The sequence below is a fragment of the Melanaphis sacchari genome, unplaced genomic scaffold (genome assembly GCF_002803265.2).
Source record: "Melanaphis sacchari strain LSU unplaced genomic scaffold, SCAv2.0 Contig13_pilon_pilon, whole genome shotgun sequence".
Lineage (NCBI taxonomy): Eukaryota > Metazoa > Arthropoda > Insecta > Hemiptera > Aphididae > Melanaphis > Melanaphis sacchari.
The window spans coordinates 320,637-333,031 of record NW_020270588.1 but is presented as its reverse complement, the minus strand read 5'-3'; the positions used below and the strand labels follow the sequence as shown (position 1 = coordinate 333,031).

At 24.2% G+C, this 12,395-nt stretch overlaps 1 protein-coding gene across 1 annotated transcript; it reads left to right on the top strand.

Moving 5' to 3' along the window:
- The first annotated feature begins 1,718 nt into the window (after positions 1 to 1,718).
- On the top strand, positions 1,719 to 9,143 carry LOC112591567 (uncharacterized protein KIAA1841 homolog). The gene is made up of 10 exons (XM_025335411.1): positions 1,719 to 1,795; positions 2,798 to 2,974; positions 3,123 to 3,233; positions 3,916 to 4,133; positions 5,546 to 5,604; positions 5,695 to 5,848; positions 7,154 to 7,297; positions 7,395 to 7,557; positions 8,765 to 8,913; positions 9,001 to 9,143. The coding sequence occupies exons 1-10, from the start codon at positions 1,719 to 1,721 to the stop codon at positions 9,141 to 9,143; spliced, it is 1,395 nt and encodes a 464-aa protein (XP_025191196.1).
- Positions 9,144 to 12,395: the final 3,252 nt, after the last annotated feature.

Sequence of the window (12,395 nt, the reverse complement as noted above, 5' to 3'; positions counted from 1 at the left end):
TATACTTAGCATTTATTAATTATTATATATTTATCATTATAAATTATTAATTATTCGTATTATAAAATAATATATTATATATCATTAATTCAAAATTGTTAAGTTATTTTTGTGTAATGAATGAAATGTAAACCCGTTATCCTTCCACTCGAATACATACGGTCAACGTCAAGTATAGTAATCTTGATGACAAATGTTTATATTCCAAGAAATCATAAAAATAAATAGTTATAAAAAATTGATATTGTTATTCATAATACATATTTTACTGTTACCCACGTTTATCCGAAAATATAAACTTACAAGATACAAGTGGGGTATTAATTTATCTTCTTCATAATAAATTCAAGTTTAAAATAGATGGCTTGTAATCGATAGAATTGCCAGCAGTAGAAGTAAAAAACAAAATATGGAGCCTTTGAATACACGCTAATGACTATTCGTTAACAATTCTTTGTTGTTTTGACCTTTAATGTTAAAACAGACGACCGATACTAATAAAATGTTCAAAGAGTTCTCATCATTAAATGAAATATATATAATACGTATGATTATAATCATTATACAATATACATAAAACTTATAATGCTATATTATTTAATACAACTGTGTTTTGAGAAACAAGAAACAAATATACGTAAATGAATCATAAATGTGATAAATGTGAACGATTAAAATAACTACTCGTATTTTCAAAATACAATTCGTTTGAAATATTATTGAAAAATATGTAAATATTTATATGAAATAAAAAAAGATATTTTTTTAAAGTTTTATCAAGTATGTATGCTCAAAGTATTATAAGTGTACTTAATTTTATTTAAATATTATCATTAAAAAAATAACATTATTTACACATCATTTTGATCACTAATTTAAGTAGCTAGTAGGTAGTTTATAAAAATAAATATTTATTACAGTTTATTAACATTTAAAAAGTTTATATTCAATATTCATTTTTGATAAACATCTATAATTGGTTACAATATATCAAGTCGATGCTTCTAAATTATTACAATTTTTGACCAATCTTCTACATTTTAATATACTTTTTTTATTATTTAAATTATCTCTCAACAACGGTGCTATTGGATACCACGACCGGATATACAAATAATATATTGGACATTGGCACTTGGCATTCAAATTAAATTTTATTTACCTAAATCATGTTTATAATGCTAAAACGAAGTTATTATTTTTAACATGATAAAATTTGTTAATTATTTAATTCGATTCACATATAATATATAAAACTTTTAATATTATTTACAATAAATATTTCTCTTGAAATTCCAATAAATAAATTACACTTTATCAAATAATACGAAACACTTAATTGGTTCTTACTAACTTAAATTTACATCAATATTAAACACTTAGTAGATGTATGGTCAATGGTTGTATACTTATATCCGTATGTAAATGCATGCTGTTCAATATTTATACTTCGAAACATGAATGTCAACATTGTAATTTTCATTTAATTTTGAAACGAAAAGTGTCACTTTAACTATTAAATATAATTACTTAGCTATTGCTGCCTATTATAATTATTATGTTTCAAACAAATATATTTTATTTATTGGCTATTTATTAACTATTTACATGGCAACTAAAAAATATTTAAAAAAAAAGTTGTTACAATTTTGTTTTTTGTTTTTTTACCAATGGTAAAAAAATTTATAGTTCAGTAAATTTTCAAAATTTTTGATGAAATGGAAGATTTTCCAAAAAATTGGAGTTTGGATATGGTGAATACAGAAACATTTATTGACTCAATGAATCGTCTAATGTAGGTATCGAATACAATTTGATTACTTTTATACTCATAGTCATAAGCATCATAATACTATAAACAAATTAAATATTATTTCATGAATCAATTTACGTATGAAAATCTTTGTTTAATTTTAGAACAATCATACAATACATAATCGCAGTATAAAAATATTTTCGCAAAAAGAGTAGAAGAATACAAATATTTTATAATATACCTACATGTATATTAAAAAATAATAATATACAGAGTGGTTTATTTTCCAAACATGTACATTATCAAATATTAGATTTTTACACCAACTTAAGGGGTATCTTTCTTTTAAATTATTTCAGAGAATAAAAAAAAAAAATTATGGCAAAGCTATACAAAAACTAATTTTCAAAAAATGATATTGTTTTTATTTAATTTTTTTTTTTTTGTAATTTTTGCTGTATATTTTCAACATATATTTCAATAGCTATTTACAAGACTTGGTATAATTTTTAAAGTATTTTGGGTTTTTTTATGCTTTACTTGATTTTTTTACTTTTTTAAATATGATAAAAAAATTATTTTTTGGTAAAAAACTTAAAAATCGATATGATTTTTCTCAAACGTTTTTTACTAACAATTTAAAAAACAAGTTTAATTTAAATTCACAAAATTAGTTTATGAACGATAGGTTTTTAAATGTTTATTAATTTAAAATGACTTCACAACAATAGTTTCAATCAATAGATCGTAGAAACGTAAAATATTCCCCTATTTCTTAAACTATAATTTTCGATACTTCATAACATTTTAAACATTTTTAATATATTTAGTTTACATTTAATGGGGTGTAAGAAGGATTAAATTCTCTAACATTTAATTTGTCACAGGCAACGATGTACAGGATTAGCTATAATATCATAATATATGCGTTTTATAGAAGTATAGACTGACAGACTGTCAACGTTCAGAAACGTTTTTCGTATGGAATGATATATCAATTAATTTTAATTTAACTCATTAATTGCAAAAATATTATTGCAGGAACAGTGATGACAATGGAACTTCCAGCAATTCTACCGACGATATCGACACGAACAAAGGTCAACTGTCGCATACGGACCAAACACAATTGTCATACACAAACCTCATAAACGACCTGCTCGAACCCCATCCGAAAGCCGAGTACGGGCATTTCGAGTCCTGCGCCAACGCCATGTAGTGAGTTCATAAACAGCGCACGTTACGGTTTACATACCGTTTACAGTCAATCTGACGCGAAAATATAAGAAAAAAATTTAACATCGCTTGTTTTTGTTTTTCTTTTTTTTTTATAACGATCACGTATCATTGCCTCCGTTTCGTGTAGTTGTCGTGACTGTCAGATGATGCTGAAGCCAGAATACGTTTCCCGAATCCCATGTAAGATGCGCGAGGTTGTCGTGCAACAAGACGGTACCGTGACCTACGTACACACTAAGTAATCCAATGGCAGGAAGGGCGGGAAGACGATCTGTGGGTGTGTGAGGGTGTTTCCAATACCGTAAAGTGAAGCCCCCGGCCTGTGTGGGTTCTAGCGGGGCCGGATTTCGACTATTGGGTGTACAATGCAAACAACATCAGTCCTCCTGTGCGTTGATGAGCAACAAGCTCAGTAACTAGCGGAGAAAATATATCTTTCTAAAAATTCGGATATCGTAATTTCAAAGCCTCGACTGGCATAACCTCTTTATTAAAGTCTGTACGATTTATGCATACCATTCACACGTATGTTGTTCTGCTCGAATGTAGTATTATCGTGATGTTTAATTACACCATTTCAATCAACGCACAGCTTCACACTGTTTAAAATTATTAAAAGATTACATTTTAATACACCGTCTTATTTTCTCGTTTTAAAAAATGTGAACAATTAATAATATTTTAACAAAATTCAGATGAAATATCGCTTAACTACATTTTCTTATAATTCCACTTAAAACATCGATCTAGTATCAAGATACCATTAATTTTGATAATAAATTATAACTGATAATTTTCTAGATTGGTAATTAAAATTACAGTTACTTAATATTAACCTCATAAAACTATCAGTCGATTCCGGCTCTTTACAGTCGCGGTTATAACCACTGAATGAAAAGCTGTTTAAACAATTTGATTAGATGCGAAAAAGTGGACTTGACAAAACATATCCATTCCATTGCCAACGAATCTGGAAGCTGGGAAAAAACATACTGGCAAGTATGGTCAGAATGTCATTTCTTATCTTGCATCACATGTAAATTCTGTTATCCAGTGAGGAACTCGGCCATGTGCCAATACCATCCGGAGAGCCCCGAATACTTTCCGATTGGAAATTTAGACTTAGAACAACCCATAGGTATAATAAATAACGTATTTTCTTATAATGGTATAAAAGTTTTTATAAACTATTATTTTGAATATTCAAAAAAATATATGTTAGAATATATTGTTTATAAATGTATGTATATTGTATATACATTTTCAAAATAAAAAAAGTTCACGTTTTCTCGCCTCAATCACGTTCCAAAGATCCCCATGGTTGGAATAAATTGTTACATTATTACTTGATTCGAAGCATTTTGATCTTATTCAGTAAAAATTGTTAAACTAATGAATAAAACTATTAGGTTTTTTCAAGTTTTTATAAATTTAGTTTATCATCAAATGACTCGGTAAATGACTTAAAATTTAACTTTCTAATAACCTCTTGGACTACATGAACACTTAAAAAATCAAAAAATGACTTCAATTATTCTGGTATGAATAAATAAGAAAGATTTTTTTTATTTAGTAATAGTAAATATAAACAATAAAATGCTTATATATGTTTAAGGATATTCTTCGATATAACTCGATTGTCTTCTATGAGATTTATAATCATAGTTTAAATTAAAATAATCTATTAGTATTATATAACCTGGCAACCTGAGATTTTTTCCAACATACTTCACTTTAAATATCTCATCTTATTTTTGTTAACGTTTCGATATTATGATGTATGTGTAGAAATTATAGAAAGTAATTGATTTTCACTTCTTGTGGATATTAATTATAATAATTTTTAACCGAGCAAAAACGTTAAATACGTCGAATACCTAACTTAAAACTTATTTCTTGGAACATATATTAATCCCTCTTTTATTGTTATAAAATTTTTAGTCTTCATTAGTCCTTAGCATCAATGTTGTGTATTAAACATTCCCGTTGAATATATATTTTAAAATTAAGAGCTTTTATTTGTTAGTTAAATATTGTGTCTAAATAATTTAACTCGTGTTAATAATAACAAATCAACTAACTACAGTCATATCGATACCTGTATGGTATTATATGGTAGTATAATATTTTATTCACGTTTAATCATAATAAAATCCTAGAATTATATTAATAATTGTTAACAAATAATCGATCTTATTTATATTATATTCTTCATGAACATTTATAAGTGTACCTTGAATACTCAACATAACACAACAAACGAGTATTTTAAATAATTTTTTAATTTTACACGCAAACAAGTTGTAGTTAAATTAATATTATCCCTTTAGTAACTAATAAGACATGGGTAAACTTGTCTCTTATCTACATCACCCACATAAAAAAAATAATTTAAATTCAATAAAGTCCAAACAATATTCCTCGAGGTAGTTATTTAAGTCACTAGCCACTACCAAATAATTGTTTGTCTTAACAACTATATTGTTTATTTTCAATAAATGTTCAAAAAATAAAAATAAAATAAATGTATTATTATATATTTGGATACAGGCCGCTATCCGTGTTGTGGGGAAAGAGCTTTCCGATTTAAGCTGGTGAAAAATCCTTTCGTAAGATAAAAATTCAGTACCTACATAATTATTTTAATTTCAGTATTTTATATTAAGTAAAAATTATTTTATTTTTTTATTTTATTCTAGGGTTGTAAATTCCGTATGCATGTACCGAATAAAGAAAACATATTTTGTGAACGCATCCTGAAATTGATGTGTAATAATCTAGAACTTACTATTGCGAACCCTCCTGCATTGAATCATGAAAACAAAATCATGAAATTTATCAACTTGAACCCTGGTAAATTACAAATTATGTTATTATGTTAAATATAATAAAAGTAATATTTGGTCTCTAGTATCCAACGAAATTGTGTCTTATGTTCCTAGACCATCGTTACAATCCACTACTCGGAAAGTTTAACATCCACCTGCATTACAAACATCTATGTTTTATCAATAATATAAATGTTTATTCAACTTAATACTTTTTTAAATAAATTACAGATTACATTTTATAAGTCAGAATTTTCAGTTATGAAAGATATTACGACCTGACTTCAAGTATTATATCTAAGACTGTGAGCGTTATTATACAACCTGATTCTTAAGTGTTTTCGATATCCTTAACTATTTGCCAAGCTCTTGTGTCTATCTCCCTTGTATATGATGTCTTCAATGAGAGTGGTGGTTATGGTTATAGCGATTAATCTAGGTTGAACTTTGATGATTTAACTGTAACATTTGGTATTTTAGTTAATCCAATTCTTTCCAATGAACATTTTAGATTGATTTTCCACCGTTAATACGTGAGACTTAATTTATTTATTTTTTTAATCAGTTAACACAGTGGACGCTACGTTTTTCACACTGTCCTAATATGCTTGTGTCTCTAATATCCTAATAATTTATGTCACCATACCTTTCATGAGTAAACTTTTATATTATGATTTTAGAAGTTTACTAGGTACGTAATACCATACTACACTTTGGTCAGAATATTCATACTAGTACTTTTTAAATTTTTATTTAATTCGTCTAATACCAATACTTTTTTGACGATTTATGTTAGTATAAGTCAAAATAATTTAAATGGATTAATCTATACATACATTAAATTTATAACTCAAGCTATCTAAACTTTCTTAAATTATTATTATTTAACTTTAATTAATTGTGTAAGGTTTTGAAATTATAGACTAAAATATAATAAATAACAATACAACAAATATTCAATTCTATTCACGTAAAATTGCTTAATTTTCAACATAATGTGTTTTTTTTTTCTGTCCCAAAATATAATATAAATAAAAAAAATATGATTGATGATGATACTGCGTTTTTGGATAGGAAATTTAATATCACCGTGCATTTTTCCCGTATCGCAGAAGTAATAAGTTTTAACTATAATAGATTTAACTTATGGTAGCTTTAGTGATGATGGAAATAATGCCGGATGGCGCTATTTAATCATCCAAACAATTTTTAAATACAAAACAAAGAACATATTTGTAAATTTGTTTACTCACTTATAATAAATAAACAATTTATGAATGCATAGTAATATTTAATAGTAGTATTTCTTAATATAATTTTTATTTTATAGGAATAAAAAGATCAAATTATCAACATTGGTGGATAAAATTGACGTTAGGAGCGAATGATTATACGCATCAGCCAATAATTTCTTTGGAGTCTCACTTTCCAAACTGTCAGAAGAAAAATAAAAATTGGAAGAATTTAAATAAAAGTTAGCAGATTAAAATTATAATGATTTAAAACGTGCAAACTTTTCGTGTTTATATTGTACCATAGCGTTTTTGTATTTATATTCAATACTTATATAGGGAAAGCAAAACATTTTATTGAACTCAAGAAGATGATGGACATTGACAATAAATCAACGATTGTAAATTCATCTAAGAGTTCAATAAATCTTAAAGAAAATACAAACATCACTACTCAAATGTCAAATGAAAAATTAATCAACGCCAAAAATTTGATAAACCAGTATCTACTCACATTATACATTAATTATAATACAATCTAGTGTTAATAAAAATATGGTTTAAATTCTGAAAATTAAAATATTTCTGAATCATCAGATATACGTATATATACATGATAATAATTCACAAAAATTCTTAACGTTTTTTAAAAAGTTGTTTTGAATAGTATGAGCAAATTGTTTTAAAACAACTTAGAAACTTAATAAAATTCTTTTAAACCATCTATTTTTTGAATGATAATAGATCAATTATTAGGTAGAAAACTAAATAAAAATAATTTGTTTATCAATAATAAAACTAAAAAATTGATTAAAAAAAACATGTCTTTCTAACGATTTTTTATTATATAATTAAATATATATTTGAATTAATTTAACTTTAACTTCGATGCACAAAGTATTTATTTTTTTTTTCATCGACTCCATGCGCTGAACATAAGAAATACAATCTAAATTTCAAAAATCATAACTTTCTAATTGAAGCCAAGGAACACACCCTTGCTAATTGTTTTTGTTTAAATATATTACAAAAATATTGATTATTCTATAATTATGAAATTAATTAATTTTAAGTACCTAATTAATATGAATGTTAGTTATATATGAATGTTATAGGTTTCGTTTTAAATTTTTTTCATTACAATAGTTGAATTCAAAATATACGAAAGAAAAACGACCAATCTTTAAATATCAGAGCTGAGACAAATGTTATCAAAACTAAATTATTTCCTGAAAAATCAACCTCCATTCAAAAATGATTATTAAATTAATTAATTTTAATTTGATGAATTTTAATGAATATATTAAATTAAGTTTATGAAACATTTTTGTTTATTTAAAAAAAAATAATAATCATATTTTTGAACAATATTCCGATAGTAGGCATGATTAAATATTGTTAAATATTGTTTTAAATTGTAATATATTATATTGTTTTGTGTCAACAACTATAACTACCTGATATAAATAATAAAGTCATAAAAAAAAATTTAAAAAATAAACGTGACTATTCCCATAAAAAAATTTAAATAAAAATATTCACGTTGTGCATTTTGAAAAATTTAAATTTCATGTTTTAGGTCACATAATGTCGTTAACTTTTAATGCAGTATTTTATGAATTTTTATTAGTTTTTCAACATATTCAACATACAGCCTCATCTATAATAGTATTGTATTTTGTGCATATTTAAACTCACGTGGTTTTTAGAGAAAATTTGTGGAAAAAGCAGTCACCGATGACCTCCATCCAGGATTCACAAAGAGAACAAGAAAGTCTTTTCTTTGACCAAATTACAGTAAACCTCATTAAATCAAGAAAAGGAGAAAAAGGTTTACTCGGAACTCCCGACCAATTCAGTAAGTTTTTGCCTAGAAAGTTATAACGTTCACTAAACTGTTTTATAACGGTGTACAAAACATCTTTTTTTTTTCATTTGTACGAAGGAGATAGTTATACGCTGATTCGTGCAAATATACTAGCAAAAATTGAAGCACGCAACAAACCCGCGGGTATAAAATCCACAAAAACATTTCTCGGTAATAATTTGTATGACACAATATTAAATAATTGTTCTGATACACAGTAGGTGTCGATAATAATTTATCATAGAATAAATCACTGCAATGTATATGTTAAAATTGTATTCATTGATAAATCATTATATACAAAAAATGATTCTTAGTACAAAAGTCTATCAGTTTATAATATAAACTCTATATCACTAAGTATATTTCAATAAAATTAAAATTAAATTAACTAATTTTACTACAAGAAATAAGATTAATTAATTTATTTTTTTTTTTTTTTTTGAAAACATTCAATTATTATAATAGTAAATATTTATATAATTTATTATTGTAATTAATCTTTCTGTTAATACCAAGAACATTAAAGTGTGAATCATAAGTTCGTAGTTATAAATTGACAATAACATAAAATTAATCAAAATGATTTCTATTATTTCAATGAATTTAACGAAATTTCAAATTCAAATGCTTATAAAAAAAATATCGTACCTATGTATTTTTAATATTTTTATATAAATAAAATAAAAATCTATAAAGAATCTGGAAGTTTCAGAAATTTTAGTAGACAGTTTAAGTTACTACAGTTATATGTGTTTTTTCATATATTTGTATATACGATAAATAGTTGAAAAATGTTTCGAATTTTAAATTAGAGGATGTTCAACAAATGCCTATATTAGAATTTCTTTCAATTATTAAATAAACATCTCTTCAAATGTTTTTGAGCTCTTTTCGTTAAATCAAAATTATTATTATATGCCAAAATTAGTATTTAATCAAACTTCTTGATAAATTGTTTACTAACATTTTTGAAAAACATTTTCACATTTTTTTCTTTAAGTCATTGAAATTTAAGTTTCAAAAAATTTTGTAAATTATTGAAAATTTTAAAATTATTTTATAATCAAAAATTCATAATAATAATTTTTTTTTTTATGTATAAGATTTAAAAATTGAATACCACCTAACCCTATATTTAAAAAAAATTGACCAAAATTGATTTTTTATCCCATAAAAATATTCACAAAACATTTTCATCAAATGTTTATATTATCTTTAGGTGACAATCTGTCTCGCTCAGAATCATTAATATATCATTGAGTTCAAATTTAACACATTTATTACATGACTCACTTGACACTTAATGACCAATGTATAGTAGAGCAGTAACAATATGCTAATGTTTTTTACTTTAAGCCTCCCAAAATATCAACTAGATCTAATTCGTTACAAAAAAAATCACCTTTCCAGTTGAAAACTTAGTGCAATTTTTAAATTATTAACATCAATATCTGACACTTAATCATTAAGTATATATAATAATCACTACCGTACAGTGCGATACTTAACTTTGATCATTTTTCATTGTTTTATAAAATTCTAAGGATTCAATGATATGTATAAGTTTTATAATAATGAATTTTTTTATTTTTATTTTCGGAGCAGTAATATTGATTTAATCTTCAACTTAAATATTTTTCCGGTAAAAAAGTTAATATATTTGGTACTTTGAGACGTCCAAAATAAAACATTCACAGTATTTATTTTGGTCATTATTGCAAATAATCATAAAAAAAAAAATTAAAGAAAACTAGTTTTCAACAAAATCAATTTATTTATTTTATTTTTTTATCCGTAAATAATTAAAATTTTCACTATATGTTAATTTTATTATTTCTTGTACATGGTAAAATGTAAATAACTTTCCAAATTTTTAAACTAAATTTAAGTTAATTATAAATATTTTCAATATTTGAATTTTTCTTTTTTTTTTAATTATAATGAAAATATTTATACTGAATCAAAAATGATTTATAATATAATATACAAGATCCTACATAAATTATTCATTTAAAAATTTATAAAATTTTTAGCTTGAAAAATTAATACCAGGTTCCTCATAAAAATATACATTACTTAAACCCAAAAATTTAAAAAATAAATCCATTAATATTTTATAAGTCGATAAATAAATATTTATTGAAATTTATCAAATTTTTAAGTGTAAATTAAATCTTTAGTTATTGCTTATTGTAATTCTTTTTAGCTCAATATTTCAAACTAAAATACATTATTTTTAATAAAACTTTTGCATACACTTGGATAAGAGGCTGTTAACAATCCTGAAATATAATTTAAAGATTTAGATTAAAAACAATTTTTTTTAACATAATTTTTTATTTAGCAATCTGTTATAAACAAATTAACAATAGTCTTAATTCATACACTAAATTCATATTTAATAGTCAATGGATAGACGGAGTGAAGAGATCTCTCATTAGAGATACTTCGTCGAGAGAAAATTAAAAACAAAATATTTTTTTTTCATACAATTGTAGTGATAAGTGTTTGGTGTATTTTCAGATAAGAAAAAGAAATAATATCAACTATGCAAATGCCAAAATAATTTCAAAACCACATGTTTTGAGGTACCTACACAATTTACTAAATTATATACTTTTAACCGTATGCGTCCATTTACTATTCAACATAGTAAAAACCAAAAATCAAAAATAAACTATCTATAGTAAGTAATACGTGGGTGATTTTATTTATTATTTGTCATTAGTTCAATGATAAAAATAGGCATACCACAAAGAAAATATTATTAAATGATATATTTTTATTTTTTTTGGAATCTTTTGTCACCAAAAGCTCAAAATCATAAATTTGGCACATGCACATAAAAATTGTTTGTGTAAAACGATATTTTACTATTAAACTGATCAAGAAATTATATAAATTGGCCAGTTTATACATTTTTAATGCTTCGTATTTTATATGTTACGTATAGTATTCAAAAATGCAATACTTAGATAACAACATGTTTTTAACTCTTCACATACAAATTAAATATCATATTATTTAACTCAATGCGGTACTTGACTTTATAAATTCAGTAAGATTTATGATTTATAAAAAAAAAAAATATATCGTAAGCAATAGGTTGTTGATTTATAATGGCTCTTGTAAATTTTATGTCAAGTTAATATCCATAACGGGTCAATGTGATGCTTCTTTGCATATTTTCAGGCGTTTTAAAATAGATAACACTTATTATGTAAATACCAACTAAACTTAATATTTTTTTTTTTTAATAACACAAGAAATGTGTTAGTTTAATAATGATATGTTTTTTTTTTATTATTATTATTTATTAATTTGTTCTTGTATCACATGTTATAGAGGAGAACATTCGTTGATTATTTTATTGTTCAGAAAAGAATGATCATAACGACTTAAAACTTTCACCAACAAATTTTAATAGAATTTTTAAGACATTTTATAATTTATAAAAATTTAGTTTTTTT

Coding starts and splice junctions, on each gene's coding strand:
- LOC112591567 (XM_025335411.1), top strand. CDS start 1,719: ATGGAAGATTTTCCAAAAAATTGGAGTTTGGATATGGTGAATACAGAA. Junction 5,605..5,694: donor AGCTGGTGAAAAATCCTTTC/GTAAGATAAAAA, acceptor ATTTTATTCTAG/GGTTGTAAATTCCGTATGCA. Junction 8,914..9,000: donor CGGAACTCCCGACCAATTCA/GTAAGTTTTTGC, acceptor ATTTGTACGAAG/GAGATAGTTATACGCTGATT.